The sequence below is a fragment of the Typopeltis vanoorti genome, chromosome 16, assembly GCF_054136105.1.
Source record: "Typopeltis vanoorti isolate ZY-2024b chromosome 16, IOZ_Tvanoo_1.0, whole genome shotgun sequence".
Lineage (NCBI taxonomy): Eukaryota > Metazoa > Arthropoda > Arachnida > Uropygi > Thelyphonidae > Typopeltis > Typopeltis vanoorti.
In genome coordinates this window covers 49,188,769-49,208,828 of record NC_143564.1, presented here as the reverse complement: position 1 = coordinate 49,208,828, position 20,060 = coordinate 49,188,769, and the positions used below count along the sequence as shown (strand labels likewise).

At 37.1% G+C, this 20,060-nt stretch overlaps 1 protein-coding gene across 1 annotated transcript in view; it reads right to left on the bottom strand.

Moving 5' to 3' along the window:
- Positions 1–20,060, bottom strand: part of l(3)80Fj (lethal (3) 80Fj) — a 770,029-nt gene that overhangs the window by 502,907 nt on the left and 247,062 nt on the right. Inside the window, exon 20 of the mRNA XM_090405954.1 lies at positions 5,582–5,760. Within this exon, the coding sequence (XP_090262080.1) occupies positions 5,582–5,760 (179 nt within the window). The remainder of the gene's footprint in view (positions 1–5,581; positions 5,761–20,060) is intronic.

The window sequence follows — 20,060 nt, the reverse complement described above, 5'->3', positions numbered from 1 at the left end:
ACATCCATCTGCATGACCCTTCTTCCCACATATTCGTCCTCCCTCCTCATCACATGACCAAACCATCTCAACCTTGCCTCCTGTATTTTTGCTCCTAAGTTCGTAACTTTCACTGTTCCCCTGACATAGTCATTTCTCAGGCGATCCTTTCTGGTCACACTGCATATCCACCTAAGCATTCTCATCTCTGCTACTTCCATCCTGCTGATGTTATTTTTCCTCAGGGCTACAGTTTCTATAGCATGTCATAGCTGGCCTCACTACTGTCCTATAAATTTTGCCTTTCAGATTGATCCCTTATACTTCCTACAAGTATTAGCGCTGTTAGTGAAAAGGCCTCTAGAATAAGCAACTCGCTGTTACAGTTAGCTATTTCCCATGTGATGTAATTCATGGAAATTTTATTTGTTTTTTGACTGCACCACCCTGAAATAATGTTATAGCATGGGAAGAATAGTAATAACACTTATAGATCACTTTCTAAAATAATACCTTAAATAGTCATGGCAATTTCTCTAATTTAAGCACACAGGTTTGGTTATTTTTGTGCGACAGTGCATTGGTCAAAGATCAGGCGATAGTTTTAAACAAACAAAACATGTTTATTTTACTTCAGCATTATACAATATGATACACATTGAACAATTTCTAATTCCAATCTCTAATGCCTATTTTTAAACTTAAATCGTAACCTTACAATTTAGACCTGCAATTTACAATGTTTGAATAACTTGCTTTACAAACTATAGGCAATTACTGGCTGTTACAATTAATATCATTACCTAACATTTTTCTCAATAAATATACTAGCTAATTTGCAGCCTCAATTACTTCTTATAGTGACTTATACAACTATTTTAACAAAGCTACGTTCAGCAGACATACAATTCTTAATCACTATCTCAGCGTTAATACATTAGAATCTATTCACAAATTCGTAGAAACATATACAGTCCTACCAGTCTTGAAGATTTATGGCGGTTCTGCTGACTGCTTTCCTCAGTCCTATTTCCTAGCCTTTGCTGAACGGCTTTTGGCGGTCGACCTGGTGTAGTCCTCTTCCAGGATTTTGTAGCATAGCTCACTGTCGGTTTTGGACCTGTTGTTGGCACCGCATATCTGGTCGCATGTGGCATGTTCCACTACTAAAAAATCATCTCCGTAGAATGATCTGCCTCTCCTGGGTTTTCCCCGTGCTGGGGTTCACGATCCTATGATGAAATACGGAGGTTCAAGCGGGCCAACGGACTGCAGAACGACGAAAAACAAAAAGACCCTCTCTAGGTTCTAAAGACCTCTTTTATATGATTCAGAAGCGCCTTGTTTTTAGGGTAGAGACCCCAAATCTTTTGTAAATAACTGACATAACTGTTGTCTTGACCTTCAGATTTGGCAGTAACAATCTCTACATCTGAATGACCTTCAATACCTTTGTTTACTTTCAAGTTGCCAACATAATCTTGTCTAATCAACTTAGCTTAAGGCAGAATTACTTTTAACATTCTGTTACATCAAATCAATATAATGCACAATTTTAACCGTTTACAATATTTTTATAATTTGTGAACAATTTCTATATCATTCTCTTTGTTAGTTAGCTTTACCAGATTACAATCAGCACTTCTCCTTTAAAATGCAGTAATTTACAATTTTGTTCTTTTCACATGATTTATGACCTCTGTAAAAATCAATGTCAGAAAATCTTTATATAAAATTTCACTGCATAAAATTTTACAAGGTAACCAGTGGAGTACCACAAGGATCAATAATGGGAAGGATTTCACAGGCAACATACAGCTATTTACTGATGATTCAAAGATAGGTAGGGTAATCAGGAACGCAGCTGATATGCAGTACTTGCAGAATGATTTGAATAAGCTGGAATTATGTGCATGAGAAAAGGGATATCAGTAAATGCAAAGTCATGCACTTTGGTGTGTTTCGATATCCAATGTCGTATTATATTGATGGGATTATGCTAGATGAAACTGATCAGGCTAGAGATCTTGGAGAGTTAGCAGATAGCAAGCTGAAGTTCAGGGGCCATGTAAAGATAAGGCTGTCATTTTGCCTCTTTACAAGGCCTCGATAAGACCTCACTTGGACTATTGTGCACAGGTCTGGTCTCCTGGTTCCATTGTGATTCTGATACAGTGGAGAGCATGCAAAGGGGAGTGTTAAAAATGATATCAGGATTGTGGAATACTGATTATGAAGTCAGATTGAGAATTTGTAGACTGCAGACACTAGCAAACAGGAGTGGGATGATATGATTGAGACAAACTTTTGAAAGGGTCATACAGGATTTCAGTTAATGGAATTTTTCATTTTATGTCATGGTGGGAAAAGGACAAGAGGAGTATCCTTGGAAGCTGAGAATGTCACTAAGAAGGGGTGAGGGCTAGATTTTTCTCTCATAGGGTGGTGCATGATTGGAATGGATTGCAATTAGACATTGCTTGTGCAAGCAGTGTGAATGAATTCAAGAGCAAGTATGATATCTGATGTGTGTAATATGTAACCTTCCTCAATGAGTACCTGACTCCCTGGAGGTCTCTCTTAATAACAGTATTTTTACATGGAGTTAGCAATTCACTGTCAGAAATAGTTTGGTCACAACTGCTTCTTTTCTTTGATGTATGCATTGGGGGGTATATTGCTTTTTGCTGCTGGGAAAATGTTCAAGAATTGATATTCCTAATTGAATACAGTAGCTAAAATGAAAAGCCAAACGGCTAGTTTTCTGGCAACTTAATAGATATTAAAGGGATAAAAATCCTATGTTGTTATATAGCCAGTAAGTGAAACTCAAGATTGAGAACTACGATCTATGAGTTTCAATGCCGAAAAACTATCGGCGAAGGCAATTCGAAGCAAAGATGGAGCAAGCTCCCTCACTATTCTTGATATTCTCTCATAATGTAAAACACAGCTCCTAGGAGATGTAATAATGTCATTACATTATGAGGAGAGGTCACTACCCAGACCGATTTCAACCTTTTTTGAGGTCTTATCAGTGAGTAAGTAGACCTGGAAGATATCAAAGCTTAGTGAAAAGAACTTACATACCTTCACTATACGAATACCATAAAGGTGTGCTTATATTTAATATAAGCACACCTTTACGAATGCCACAAATATATATGGCATTTGTAATATTTCGTAATAATTCGTAATATATGCTTATATTTAATATAAGCACACCTTTATGGCATTTGTATAGTGAAGGTATGCAAGTTCTTTTCACTAAGCTTTGATATCTTCCAGGTCTACCTACTCACTGATGAGACCTCAAAAAAGGTTGAAACCGGTCTGGGTAGTGACCTCACCTCATAATGTAATGACAGTATTACATCTCCTAGGAGCTGTGTTTTACATTATGAGAGAATATCAAGAATAGTGAGGGAGCTTGCTCCATCTTTGCTTCGAATTGCCTTCGCCGATAGTTTTTCGGCATTGAAACTCATAGATCGTAGTTCTCGATCTTGAGTTTCACTTACTGGCTATATAACAACATAGGATTTTTATCCCTTTAATATGAATACAATAGCTTCGAGAATATTTTATACCTTCCTAATATTTATTTTCTATATTCTTACAAAAGTTTTTTTTACATAACTTCTGTTTAGCTTTCTTAGTTTTTTCTGTATTCCCTCAGAGTACAAGCTGATTAATCAATTTGTACTCTGAGGCATATCAAAAGTTCCTGTCAGGAACTTTTGATATGCTTTCTTTTTTTTAACCTGCCGTTAGTAAAGTGGGGTGTCACAGACCCCAAAGATTTTAAATTGACAAACTTTTTAATGAGTGGCAGTGAGTCATGCTTCAGTATAGCTTCTCCTCCCCTATCCCACTACTCAATGCCATAGATGACAGGCTGTTGGGCGCAAGCAAGTTTAATGTGCAGAGGTGTAAAGTGTGCTAGGGTCCAACACCACCAGACCCCACCTTACCAAAGGTGTGACCATGTTTAGTTCCGAAACATAACTTGTTTTCATGTATATTCTACTAAAATATTATCATTACTGCTGTGTCTTCTATATTTTTACATACCAACTATAAGCAAATATGTTTTCGTAAATATTTTTCGTCCTTTTTTTTTTTTTTTTTTTTTTTTTTACCAGATGAGTTATGAGGTATTTGGCAGATACAGAAGATACTTCCTCACAGTCTTGTTCTGTATCAGAACAAGACTGTGAGAAAGAATCCACAGAGAATCCACTAATATTGATTAAAAATATATGGATTTCTATAATACACTACACTATTTGGGTGGGTCTGTGGGACCCCACCTTACCACTTTTGTTACATTTTCCCACCTCACCAGTGCCAGGTTAACTTGACTGCCTCCTCTTTATCTCAATCTTCTCAATCTACAATGGAGCTCTGAATTTTCTATCTATGCCGACAACCTCACCAACCTCTCTGGCTTAAACAACCAGAGTTTGCAATGCACCTCCAAATTCTGTTTCTTGTTTTTACACTCTTTCATTTTTCCTGAATAATGTTTGGGTATTTAAGTCCATAGTTCACCTCTGAAAGTAGCTCAGCTTTGTTTCTTTTTAAAACTTTCTCTCTCTCACACACACACACACTTCTTTCAATATGATATTCAATTTTATCCTGCTGAACACTAAATGGTGATCATTTCCAATTTCAAATATTGTGCATCTTCATGTTGCTTCAGGATACAACAATAATGCAGTCAATGATGATGCTTTTGTTATTTCTCAAATGTTCTCTCCACATGAATTTATGCACATCATTATATCGAAACATGGTGTTAGTAATAACTAGTCCAGATCCTGAACAGAAATCTAGCGGCACTTACCATTATCATTATTATTTGCTTTACTCTTTTCTCCAAATTTTCCAAAAACATTTCTATGTCTAAATTCTGCTGTTTAGATCTCCAATAAAGAACAACTTTTTCTTTTTTTTTTTTGCATAGAAATGAATTTTTCTATATATAGAAGTCTCCTTCCAGTTATCAAGCTTTGACCCCTAAGTATCTTTAGGGATCAAAGCTTGATAACTGGTCTCATTCTGAGGATAAGACCAACTAATCCATCCTCCTGTAATGCAGTTGGGAAAAGAAAAAACACTATGCTTTTTAGTCAACAAAACATTGAGGTCTAAATTCAATTTAACATAAAGATATATTTATTTTCTGCTTATGTAATTCTTCCTCACTTTTGTGTAACTATAACTGTGATCATCATGTTAGATTTTTTTTTTTGTATTTCCTTCTTAGGATTTTAAATCATTCTCTGATAGCTAATATATTTTCAGTGTGGCATACAAGACCTGAGACTTGCATGATAAAATTTCTGTCACTGTTTAATCATGACTTGCCTAGAAATGTTCCTTTGACTGCAACTGAATTTAAAGAGAGGCATTTTTCAGCCATGCTATTCAAATCTAATCTAAAGAAGTTTAGCAAAAGGAGTGATTTAAAAAAAAAAGTGAAATACAGCAGACTATGCCACAGAGAACCTGTTTTTTGTTGTTGTCTTACATAAAAATAATGAAGAGAAGAGAAGAGAAAAGAAGCAGAAGTGATAAATTAAAAATTACTTACTTCTCAATAACTGATGTATCAAACAGTTCTCCTTCAGGGGTAAGAAAGATACTGTACTCCTCTTTAGTTACTTCAGAAAGCCGAGGATTACTTAATAATGAGGATACATGATTCACCATAAGTGGCACATACTGTTCTGGAGCCAATTTCACTAAAGTTTGTACAACATTTTCTAAAGGCTATATAAAAACACAAAACATAAATACATTGAGTCCAATAGCGAATAGCAATACTAAAGAATTATCTATAACATTATAAAACTCTCCCAAATCTGTTGGTGGACCAAAATTTGCGTATCAATAAAACAACACAGATTGCAATGAGATTGAAAAAACATTAAAATACTCTGTATCAAGGCTTAGTTGTTCTGTTTCAAAAGAAGTCCAAGAAAAAAAAAACATTTTTTTTTTTTTTAATTTTATTTTAAAACGAATAGCAATTTATTTAATATTCCACCTACAGAAGAAGTTTTTTTTTTCCTAAATATTTTCTGGCATCTGAGTTTTAACACAAGATATGCTGTTTCTCCTGAAAACAACAATCTAGAAAAGACTCGCTGTGAAGAGATGAGTAACAAGAATGCACATCAAGGAATAAGTAACCCAACACTTCAATATTTTCCAGTTGTCATGGGTTCAGAGGTAACTTAACAGGTTCTGACTATCAAGGGCCTTTTCATTCACATAGAACATAATAGGAAAGATCAAGCAAATATCTCTAAAACAAAAACATAATAGGACTCAAGCTATAATTGCAAAATCAAAAATAGTTTGATTAAATATATATAAAAAATTAATATGTCAGAAAGAATTAAAAATATTAAGACAGAGTTTAAAAAAATAATAGATTTTTTTTTAATGCTAATACCACAGAAGGAAAACAAAAATAACATAGGAATGATTATTTATCAAATTCAGTAAAGTGCAGCTGATAATATTAAAGAAAGCATAAATTATGATCATAACCAATAATTTCAGAATGTGCAGAAGTTACATAATTCTGGATGCTAATCAAGAATTGAACAAAAAAGTACAATAAAATATTCAACTTAATGAAATTTTGTATTTTATGAAATTATAGGTTACCTAATTTACCTAATCAAATCAATATCTAAACAACTGAATTTACTTAAATTCATTTAAATGTTAATTTACCCAATGATAAAGTTAATTTATGAAGAGGAGAGAAGGAAGTTGTTGAAAGTTTATTTTTCACTTGGTTAGACTATAATAAATTTAGACTATAACCAACCTTTGCCAGCAAAGGTAGAGTCACTGCTACTAATGGCTCCTGCAAAAAGTTAAGCAAGTTTGAGCATGGTTAGTAATTGAAAGGGATTCAATCATGCGATGCTATTGGCACACTCTCCCTTGATGAGTCTTTGGACCCTCTGGAGGTGTCACATAAAAATAATAATAATATTGAAATTTATTAGGGGTAAACTGACAAGAAAGAAAAAGTCTTACGTGAACTAATCAAGAAACGAGTAGTGAAGAATACAAGAAGAGGAAATAAAAGGAGATTATTCCCTTCTATTCAATATACTGTAAATATGTTAGAAGGGAAGATATTAGAGAAAAGAAAAAGAGATAACATAACATGACAATCGTGTTTTCCTGGTGTTAAGATTAAGGATGTCAGCAATGCTGCAAAGATGCAGAAAAGTTATGATGAAAAGAGATGTTTATTTAGAGTGGTACAAATGATTCAACAGGTGACAAGTGTGGTATGTGAAAAGACATGAAAGAGTTGCTAGTGAATGTGAAAAAGAAGAGTGAAAAAGAAGTTGCAAGTCTACTGCCATACTATGATAGAAGTGAGCTGAGATGAAGAGCTATGATTGTAAATGAGTCAATGTGCAGATTGTACAGGAGGAATGGTGTGGGGTTTGTGGATGTGTGGAGTGAGTTTGATGAAAAGAAGGATTAATATAAGGTGGATGACTTGCCTTTGAATGGATTTGATGTCATGAGTCTTGACAAAAGTTTTGTTCTGTGAGAAGTGCAGAGACAGGGAAACTATAATGTTTAGGGGAGATGTAGGTGAGCATGAGTCCAGACAACCTAGAGGTTAATAAGTAGGAGAGTGGTCACATAATTCAAAATGGATTTTACCTTTAGTTGGCTAAGCAACACAAGGTGTAAGGGAAGTGCAGTGGCACTGGTTAGCATAACTTAGCCAAAGGTTATAGGCATTAGTGCAATTTGGATGAGTGAGGATGATATAATCATAAGAATATCATGCAAGGGATACGGTATCTTCAGAGAGGACAGAAGGAAAAGGATAGAAAGGAGTGGTTTTGCTAATGATAGCAGGGGAAGTAAAGTCAAAAAAGAGTAGAAGTACATTGGGGCTGGGATCCTGAGGACAGTTCATTTGAGGCTATCTGGTGTGAGAAAGAGGCCAATAAGCATGAAACTGGTTGCTGCTATAATCCAGAGAGTATAAGGGAGAATACAGATGATAAACAGTTGCAAATTAGCATGATGACTACAGGTCAAATAAATATTATGGGGGAAGGGGGAATTTCAACTATGGGGACATAGATTGGGAAGAGAAATGGAATTTAAATAGCTACAGAAACATAATTAAATGAAGTACGAGAATGCTACATCTGATCACAGTATCAGAGAACTTAACACTAACCAATCCAGCTACACTGCCTCCACTTGGAGAAAGTGACTATGCATTCGTGATCTGGGAGACTGCCAGACATACAGAACTTTTTGTTCAGAAGGGATATACGTGTGCAATTACAAAGCAAGTGATTATGACAAGCTGAGAAGTCAACTTTCAGCAGTGCCGTGGTATAAGAATTTGGAGGGATGAAGGAAGGGAGATGGGGGGGGGGGGGGGAGATTAATGGTGTATGGGAGATGGTCAAGGATGTTTGAAGAAACCAGTATCAGAATGTATACCGAGAGACAGAAGGATAAATCAGGTAGGCGTTAGAGAAGGATAACTGGCTTCATTAAGCAGAAGTTGCACACAAAGAAAAGGTTGTGGAGGGGATTACAAAGAAAAACGTGCCCTGAAGAAAACATTGATTCAGCAAGAGAGGCATGTGGTGATGTTGTCTGCAAGAAAAATCTGTACTTCATGGTGGACATAGGAAGATAAAGATGCAGTGAAAGAAAAGCATATTGAAAGTTCCTGGCAAATAAGTCCGCTTGTGCTCAGAGACAAATTTTAAAAAGCTAAACACTGTGCAAAACTGGCTAAACAAAAGCCATAGGAAACTTTGGTAAGAACACAGAAAATAAATATCAGGAAAGTGGCAAACAATTCTGGAAACATTTCTGAAAAAAAGCTCAGAAATGGTGGAAAGAGCAATGCAAACAGAATTAGAGATGATAAAGATGACATGAACTAGAGGAAAAGATATTCTTGATGTATGGAATAATTACTTTGGAAAATTGCTAAATTAAACAAGCAGTGACAGCACAGTGGTAAAAAACACTCAACAGGCATGCAATCAAGAATATATATATCCATACATACAGGAATATATATCCAAGTAGCCTGTGTATCTCAGTAGAAGTGGCGTTTGCACTCTATGGCACTTGACTGCAAGAAGAAAGGATTTGGTGGTTCAAATCTAGTCTCCGACTAGAGGAAATTTTTATAGTTTAACAAAATTGTACCAAACTAGTGCAAACGTTAAGATTGTAAGCGAGTCAATTAGAATGCAAAAGCAGCAGGTGAAAGAATTGATAGTGGTGGCACGTACGAATGATTTGAAAGGAAACAAAAAAGGCTAGGAGTGAGGATGTGATGGAATTGCTTGAGGTAGCAAAAGAGAAGAGTGAGAGAGTTAGGTTGGTGAGTCTGTTGCCGTGGTATGACAGTGAAGAGTATAGGAGGGCCATAATTGCTAATGACTTTATGCATGAATTATGTTTGATGAGTGGTGTGGAATTTGTGGATGTGTGGAATGAGTTTGATGGGCGAAAGGATTTATATAAAATGGATGGTTTACATTTGAATGGATTTGGTGTATGGAGACTTGAAAAGGTGTTGTCGAATGTAGTGGAAGTGAATGTGCAGAATCAGGGAAACCAGAGTTATTAAGGGGTGGGGTGGGGTAAATATGCAGATTTTAGGGAGACAGTTCAGTATGTGAATGTGTGTAATATGCATAAGTGAGTAGGAAACACCACGAATCAGAATGGGATAGTTAGTATAAGGCATCAAAATAGGGATGGGACAAATCGGCTTCTGCAATTCATGTACACTAATGCCAGGAGTATTAGGAACAAGAAGGAAGAGTCTTTGGCCATGGTTGGCACTTCCAGGCCACAGGTTGTCAGTATTAGTGAAACATGGCTGACAGAAGATGATAAAGTTAGTGGGATTGAATGCGACGGGTATAGCGTGTTCAGGAGAGACAAGGTGAATAAAAAGGGGGGAGGAGTGTTATTGATGATAGCTGATGAGCTTCAGCCAAGGAGTATAGAAGTGGAACTGCAGGATAGAGAAAAGAGCACATTTGAGGCACATTTGGTGTGAGATTGAAACTAGCAGAACAAAATATACAGTTGGGTGCTGCTATAGACCAGGTGATGGAATAGATGGTGGTGAGGTGACAGTATGCATAAGCAAATAGAAGAAATGAGTGGAAGGAGGGCAATTATTATAGGAGATTTCAACTATGGTAACATTGATTGGAAGGAGGAGAGGACACGTGGGAGGAAGGAATTGGATTTTATGCGGTTATTAAGGATAACTATCTGCGATAGCATGTAATGGAAAATAATAGGGGTCAGAGAGTGCTAGAGCTGGTAATTGCATCAGAATTTGGCTGTAACGAATATGACCACGCCACCAATTGGTGAGAGTGATCATAGGGTCTTGACTTCAGAGGTGGCTAAAGGTGTGGAATTTACAATTAAGACAGGGTACATGTGGAATTATCGGGCTAGTAAGTATGACAAGCTTAGGAGATTGATTGGTTCAGTGCCGTGGCAGTTGTACATGCCACAGTTGTACAGGCAGTTAAGAAGTGTTTGCATGAAGCAATGGCTGACTGTATACCTAGAGTCCGAATAATAAATCAAGTAGGGGTTAAATGGATGAATAACACCATTAAGCTTGAGATGCAAAAAAAGAAACAACTATGGAGGGAATTTAAGGAGAAAGGTGACTGACAGGCACATGAACGGCATAAAGCGCAGGCCAGAAGGGTAACGAGTGTGGTAAGAAAAGCAAAAAAGGATTACGAAAGAACATTGGCCATACAGGCTAAAGAGAATCCTAAACCGTTTTTTCGATATGTTGCAAGTAAACGAAAAAATGTATATGGCACAATGATTTTAAAGAATGCCAATGGTAGGGAGGTAACCAAATCAGTTACTATAGTTGAATTACTGAGCGAGCACTTTGAATGAATATATCTTCCAGGTGGTGACATTGCAGAAATGAATGAACCAATAGATTATACAGGAATTGTGGTAAATGAAGTGGAGGTGAGTAGTCTATAGCAAAACCTCAATGTCAATACATCTGTGGGATTGGATGGTATACCAGCTCATGTCGTATGTAAAGCAGCTAAAGAATTGTCAGTACCCTTGACCATTTTGTTTAATTTGAGTCTTGAATCTGGGTTAGTCTTGAGGGGGTAGAAAGAGGGGGAAAATAGTTCCACTGCATAAAGGAGGTTCCGAGACTGCTGTTGCAAATTACCAACCGATTAGCATATCAGGAATCACTGTCAAGGTCTTGGAGAAATTAGTCAAGAGAAGAATACAGGATTGGACAGATGAAAATGGGATACTCTATGGGAACAACATGGTTTTGTGAAGGGTGGATCATGCCTTAGTAACTTGCTCACGATTTATAACACAGTGACGGCTGAACTGGATAAGGGTAATGGGTTTACAGTGATTTAGTGATTCTACTGGACCTTGCCAAGGCCTTTGACAGGATACCACATGTAACTCCAATCAGTAAACTGGAGCAGATGGTGATCGATATAGGGTTCGTGAGATGGACAGGAGGGTGGTTGATGGAGAAATACCAGAGAGTGGTTTATTCAGGAGTTGAGTCCAAAAGACGGCTTGTGTGCCACAGGGTTCTGTTCTTGGACCACTACTTTTCAATTTGTTCATTAACGATATAGGAAAGGATCTGAGAGGATGTATTCACTTGTTTGCTGATGATGCAAAGTTGGGTAGAGCAATAGTGAGTGCACAGGATGTCAAAATTTTGCAGGATGATTTGGATAGTTTGGAGGACTGGGCTAGGGAAAATGGATGTCAATTTAACGTGGCAAAGTGTAAGGTTATGCATTTTGGAGTGAAAAGATTAGCAGCAGTATATCACATTGGTGGAACCGTACTCCAGGAGATTGATGAGGCCAGGGATTTGGGAGTGTTGGTGGATAGGGAATTGTCACTTGGTTGCTGAAAAATACTTTAACAAGCAGAGACAAACAAGTTATTGTTCCACTATATTGAGCCTTGATAAGACCCCATCTAGACTACTGTGCCCAGATATGGGTGCCAGGGTTTCTTCTTGATGCAGAGCAGGTGGAGAGGATCCAGAGACGAGTGACCAAGATGATAGCAGGTCTGTGGAATGAACCGTATGAGAACAGGTTGAAGATTTGTGGGTTGCAAAAATTGGTTGATAGCGGAAAAGGGTGATATGATTGAGACATTCAAATTACTGAAGGGTTTCTATAGGATTAATCCAGAAGATATTTTGGTGGTGGGAGGACTAGGGGCCATACATGGAAGCTGGGCAAAAATGTGGTTAACAGGGATGTTAGAGCTAGGTTTTTTACTTGGAGAGTGGTGAATGAGTGGAATAAGCAGCCAGACTCTGTTGTAGGTGTTATGACCGTCAATGCGTTCAAGGCGAGGTATGATAGATACTGTGTGAATGTCGAATAGTTGTTTTTGACATGATGTTAGGGCCTCTCTTGATGAGTCTGTCAACTCCTTGGAATTGCCCAAAATATAATAATAATACTTAAAGTAGAAAAAGCTTGAAATGAGGAAAGGCAACAGGAGTAGATGATATTTGATCAGAAATGCTCAAGTATAGAGGGTGTAAAAGTCTTACAGTGGCTGCACTGCATAGTTCAAAAGGCATGGACAGATGGACGAATTCCAGGTGATTGGAGTAGAGCTCTCATAGTACCCATACATAAAAATGGAAATAAAACTGAATGTTAAAATTACTGAGGTATTTCCCTACTGAGTGTTCCTGGTAAGATTTATGCAAGCATACTTGAGAAACAATTGATAAACTTTCAAAATAACAATTGAGAAGAATTGTAGAAGGGAAGACTTGTTAAGAACAAGCTGGTTTCAGGCCAAACACAGAGACTGTCAAGATCAGATTTTCACTTTACAAAAAATAGTTGAGAAATCGTAGGAATATAACAAAGATCTGCATTTAAGTTTTGTAGATCTGAATAAGGTCTACAAAACTTAAGTGAAAAGATATTCAAAATAGTACAGTTATATCGTGTCAATGGGGAAATATATCAAGCAATACTTAGTCTTTATTTGAGTTGAAAGTCAGCAGTTAGAATTAAAGGAAATACTGGAAAATGGTTTTATGTTAAATCTGGTGTCTGACAATGATATACATTATCCCCTCTGTTATTCATTATCTATATGGATCACATTATGAAGTGGCATTGAACCTGATATCAAAATTGGAGATGTTGATCTAAGCTCTTTACTTTATGCAGATGATGTACTTTTAAATAACTCCAGAATAAACAAGTCTCAGGATTCTCTGACCAAACTGAATAACTGTTGTAATAAATTTGATATCAAAATCAGCAATAGCAAGACAAAGACGATGAAAATAGGTAGAAACCTTGGAAATAACAACTGCATGGTGAATGGAGAACCTATAGAACAAGTAAAAGATTTCAGCTATTTAGGCACATTATTTAGTGAAGATGATAAATTAAATATTGGCATCAATGGGAATAACATGTTAAAAACAAGGATATTAAGAAAAAAACTGGACATTGTTAGCATCCAGGAAGGTGTTAAGCAGAGTTAATCTCAGGTGATATGATCACTTAAACAGAATGGGATCGGAAAGATTTATAAAACAAGTGTTCTCTGCCAGATTAGCAGGAAAAAGACTCAGAGAAAGACCAAGATATACGTGGATTAATACAGTAAAAAGTGCCTAAAAGACAGAAATATAAGATCTGATCATGTTCGAGTCTTGACAGATAAACAGATTGATTTGGAGGAAAATTGTTGATAGAAAGTTCGTAATGATGTAAGTTTTTCATATAGCACTATTATAATATCCTGTACATCCCTTGAGGATAATACATGCCAGGAATTTGATGATGATCGTCATATCCATGACCAGTATAAGGCAGAGACAAGAATGATGACCTGTCTGGTAAGGAAGACCAAAGCTATTCTCCTCTGAGAAAGCTAGCTGATAAGGCCAAAAGAAATCCTCAAAAGTTTTTTCACTATGTGGCAAGTAAAAAGAGTGAGCCCCTTTAGCTCAGTCGGTATAGGCAAAGCCCACTGGTCAGAAAGATCTGGGTTCGATTCCCATCCATGGTCTCTTTTGACTAAAGGTGGGTTAGCCGGTCTCATACGAGGTAGAGGATTTTTTTCACTCGGAAACTCAGGTTTTTTTTCTCTCTCAGAACAGGCAAACCAGCCTGTGAACACATGCAGATCTACAGTCATAAAATACATATAATCCTTCACTAGGAGGGCTCAACCAGTCCTAAGGGACTGATCGAGGAAAGGGGTAACCTCATACGAATAAATAAAAAGTAAAAGAGGTAATGACTATTGAAGAATGACTGAAAAGTAATGATGGTGTTGAGGTAACAGAAACAAACCAAATAGTTGAATTACTGAGTATTTTACGGAGGTGTACCATCTAGGTGGTGATGTCAAAATGTCAGATGTGACAGTGACTAATAGCAGAATGGAGGCTGAAAAATGGAGGTGTTTAAAATATTACAGAGTCTAAATACAAACACAGCCATGGAGTTAGAAGACTGATATATATTACGAGAATGTGAAAGCAAATTATCAGGTCCTCTCACTAAGCTTTCAATATAAGCCTCACTATTATTTATTTTGTATCCAAACAAGTGGTACAGTCATTATTTACAACAAATTAAGATACATTACAATGAAAATAGTTTAAATTTAGCAGGTAAATTGTACAGGGAATAATAAGTAAAATATGAAGGGAAAAGAAACTAAACATAAATTATATACAATAAATATGGTCAGATGTTCCTCCAGAACCTTGTGCAATCAACTGCTTTTTCTGCACAGGAGATAAGGTCCTCTTTTATGATTGAAGAAGCCTCACTACTGGAAGTTGCCAATGGAATGGAAAGAGAGCAAAATAGTACCATTACATAAAGGAGGCTCAAGACAGAAGTAGCAAATTATAGGCCAGCTGGCCTTGCTGCAATATTTGCGGCCTCGTTTTCTTTGATACCATACATGGCTTGGAATCCAACAAAAGCATTCGTCTATGTAATTTCCATAACTGAAGAAGGAAGTATTGGATTAAAGAGCATCGGATGTTTTGGTAGCACTAGGCATTTTATTACCTGAAGAGAACTTTGTGAGTCTGAATATATTATGCACCTCTGGTAGCGATACTTTTGCAGATATAATGATGTCCAGAAAGATGGCAGAATATCCCATTAAGTCCCCTGAGCTGTCCATGTAGACAGGTGCAAAATCAGTAATCAATTTTCTATAAGTTTAAAAGCACTGCTGATAGGCAACAAAGAGGAATAATGGAAAATTTTGGTAGCCTGTTGAAAGAAATGCTACATGTTAGTATGTATGTATGACTGCCATGGTGGAAGTGTGTTTAGTGGCATTGTTAGCGATGATGTCCACTGCTATTTCTAGAGCTTAAGGAGAGCTTTTACTCACAAACCAACAGGTTCCATGACAGCCTGTGGGATGTTATACAATCTCTTCCATCATGAACGAAAAATAGTTGGCCATGTGGAGTGGTCTGGAAGGGATTTTATTTTCATTGCATATAACAACAGACAGCTATTCATGTTGAAGTGGTAAAGGTAGTTTTATTCACCCAACTCAATAACAGAACATCTTCCTCAAACAGTAAGTTATGCCCTCTATGTAGACGACTTCACCATCTGCCATTTCCGTAATATGAGGGTAATAGTAAAGCAGCTGCAGCAAGCCATCGACCATCTCTCAAAGTTGATTCTGGTTTTCAAAGCAGAAGACAGTTTGTTTTCACTTTTGCCAGCCACAGATGTGGTCTTCATCCTGACCTATAACTCTGACTAGGACAAACATTAATTCCAGCTGCACCAGAAGCCAAATATTTGGGAGCACCAGGCATTTGGTGTAGAATATTTCATAGGAAGCTTTGAAGGGGGCAAGTTTGCTCCCTCGCATACGTCAGTTATGAGACAAGTGCTGCAAAGCAATGAACATACTAAGTGCTTTATCTTCTAATGTTTGGGGTGCTGACTTATATTCTTTGCTTCATTTGTACAGGGCATTGACAAGTCAAAACAACTTGATTGTGGGTCCGAAGTATATACTTCTGCCTGGGAGAGTACACTGTAATGGCTAACTCCTGTTCACTATCAATCCATCTCCTTGCACATAACAGCTGTCTCTGTTATGCGCAATGAAATAAAATCCCTTCCAGACCATGTGGCCAACTATTCTTCATCCATGATGGGAGTTTGTATAACATCCCACAGGCTATCATGAAACTTTGGTTTGTGAGTAATAGCTCTCTTCAAGCTCTAGAAATAGCAGTGGACATCATGGCCACAACACTAAACACACTTCCATCATCTGGAAGAATCTGCTGATATATCAGCAGTTGTATAGCAATTACGCAAAGCAGCTTTCAGTTCTTTAATAAACAGTCTGTTGTATTCTTCGGTGCTGTTTGAAAAAAAGTGGATTTCTGCTTTTTTTCAAAGCAGAAATCCACTCAGCATTACTCTCAGCAACTCAACTGGGTTACTCAGCAACTGTGCAACCATTATGTTCTCGGATGGAGAGCTATTGGTGGTATATCTGTCTTTCATTTTCTGTTTTTCTTTCTCATACTTCTTTGTTGTTGTTGGTGGATCTTGACATAGAAGAAGTATATTGGATCAAGGATTCTTTCTGGCTCTGATTATGGATGTATCTTGCTTGGGTTTGAGCACGTTTGAAAGTAATCAGGTTTTTTCTTGTGGATAGTGGAAAATATTCCAAGCTTTCATCCGGATCACTTTGGCTGCTATGCAATTGTCATTCCATCAAGGTTTAGAAAAATGTGGGAACCAACTATATGTTTTAGAAACTGTGTTCTGGCTGCTCCTATAATACACTCCATTACATGCATCATTGATAGAGGATGAACTGACTACCACAGAACTGAATTCAGTTAATGTGGAAAAGGTAGACCAGCCAGCCTGCTTAATTTTCCATTGTGATATGCATGATATGGTATGTGGAAGCCCATGCAGAAAAGTATGTCATGGGAAAGTGATTGCTCCCAAATACATTGTCAGTTCCTACATAATGAATGTTTGGGAATACACATGAAAGAATGTGTTTAAGAGGGACAGATTATTGTTGTCGAGTACAGGCTCAATACCTCTTCCTCTGATGTTTGTTTGGGCACTGCCCCACAGACTAATGTGTCTGTTTAAATCCTCCATTAAAAGTAAAAGGGATGGTAACTGTAATATGAGATCATTAAGGTCATATGGAAAATTATCTCCAACAAGAAGAAGATAGATGCAGCATGCTGTTATTCTATTTCCAACTGACTTGAATAGCAACTGCTTCTACATTAGCATTAATTTGAATTGGTTAGAAGTAGTTATGGTAACTCAAAAGGAGGGCAACTCCTCCATAGGTAGATCCAACCCATCCTGTCCTTATGATGATAGCATCACAGATAGCTGGATCATCACTCAGCTTCTGGTACGTCTCCTGTAGACAGAAGCAGATTAGTTTATACTTCTGCAAGAGAGCTCTGATGTTGTCAGAATCCACAATTCCACTGTAGGATTATTTTTGCCATCATTTCTTTTGGTGGTATCACCTAGTTTCTTGTGTTAAGAAATTTTGCTTTCATTAGTCTTAGACTCTTTTCTGAGAATTGTGGATCCATCGTTTCTTCTTCTTCTTCTAGAAAATAAACAAGACGTTGTCAAATTCCCCTCTCTCCAGGACACTGGGTATATTAATTGTTTTTTCTTCATAAGGAAAAGTGGAGGTATCCATGCTATCTGTTGATGGACCACCTAATAAAGAATTTGGAGCCATGTCTTTAATCTCCTGTCCTATTATTTTTCATGAGGATTTTCATGCAATGAGAACATTTTTGGCAGTCGCCAGATGCGAGTCCATAATGACTGCTTTCTTTCATTCACTCAAAGGAGACAGCGAGGAAGTCATATCCTTCAGGAACAATCTCTCAGTATAAGAGTGTTTAGCAAATGCTGCTGCATACTGCCTCTTCATTTTCTGATACACTGCTTTGTTTTCAACTTTTGTATCTCCTTTCTTCCTTCCACCTTTCACATACTCGGGAGTAATCTAGGTAGTCACTCTGAGTTTTGTTGTTCCCACCTATATAAAATTCTTGTATGCTCACAGTTCATAGAACCAGGTCTCGCAAATCGCCAAGAATAGTCAATTCATGTTGAAGGGAAGAAAGAAATAAAGGATGTATGAATTGGTCACCAACATGCGAAATCAAGTGCTTTATACGTAAAACTTTTCAACTGTTATACAAGCAAAATAGTTATCACTTTAAAAACTGCAATGTTCATAAAGAAGAGTTAATTTTCCAATTTGTAATAATAAACAACTCTTCCCACAAGACAGATTAATTATCCTATTATCGGAATGGATTCTCCTTCTTCTGACAAGCACAGAAGTGTCAAATCTGTGGGCATACAGTACTTACAAACGTACAGCACAGTTTGTACTGTGGGCAAGCTATGGATTTCCCCGCCCCCTTTTCTATTTTTATCAATTTTATATTAATTTTACACAGTCCGGAAACCATGCTCTAGAGACCAAACATGGAATTTTTAAGAAGCCACTTCAGGCCTCTAAATAAGCAGGGCAATGAAATTTATCTACCACCTAATTTTTTTGGTGTTTTCACTTACTATTCTCGTGTTCTTTACTGCCACATCGGGCAGAGATGGCACAGCCATGACAGGCAGTTTGAGAATGACCATTTTTCTGATATTTAAATCACTCTACAGGATTTTGGATACAGAGCCCTACTGGACAGGGGAGATATCCTGCTATCAGTGATGTTGGTTGATTTTGGCATGCTGAAGATAAGGATGATGTTTCTGGTGGAAGCAGATGCGCATCCCTACGTATCAGGATTCTTCTTATCACTGTCACTCCTTTGTGCTAGAGTTCAGCATACCTCTTCATCAGAGACATCAAGGAGGTCCTACTCTGATATTATTCCTCTAGAAAAGCTTAAGGTTTTCTGGGTGGTAACTGTAATTATTCCCTCAATAGATGCTGCATTCAGTAGTATTTCTGAATGTACTACTATAGTCACTTCAATAATGATATCTTCTGAACCAATTACTGTTTAAATTGGTTCCACAGTCTGAATCATGGAATGACTTGTGCAACTATCTGGCTACCTCTGCCTTACCTTTGACCAATCTCTAGTCTTACGATGGCTCATCACCTGAATTCATTGACTAAATGACTTAAAGTCACATCCAAGTAGTTTGCTATCACAAAATGGAAAAACTACTCCAAAATGCCTGCTTTTATGCCATGGCTTATTTGCATAACAGCTAACAGTGCCATTCATTTTTATATGATACCAGACTCAGCATAAAGATTACAGTCCATATATTGCTTTACTTTTTAAGCCAAATTGCAGAGTAAAGATCTACATTATCCCACAGTCTGTCTAGTTTTTTTTTGTTCATTTTAACTATTGCAAGGGGTAGAAATTATCACAAACAAGTCAGTCCCAGTAAGTTTTATAATAAAAAAAAAAAAAAAAGTCTTACCTATAATACTTTCATGGTTTTAAAAATTCCATTATGAACCAAGAAAAACAGTAACAACAGCACAAAAAACAACAACACAACAGCAGTTGACCAAAGACTAGAGACTGCAGATATGAGAGCCCTGAGAAAGATTAGAGGCATGAACAGATGGCATCAATGGCAATATCATATTAAAAACGAGGATATTAGGAAAGGACTTGACATTGTCAGCGTCCAGGAATGCGTTAGCAGAGCTAATCTCAGATGGTATGGTCACTTAAACAGAATGGGCGAGGAAAGGTTAGCAATACAAGTGTTCTCTGTCAGGTTGGCAGGAAAATGACCCAGAGGAAAACCAAGATATAGGTGGATTGATAAGGTACAAAGTGCCTTAGACGATAGAAATGTAAGATCTGATAATGTTGGAGTTTTGACAAGTAACAGACTGATTTGGAGGAAAATTTAGATAGGAAG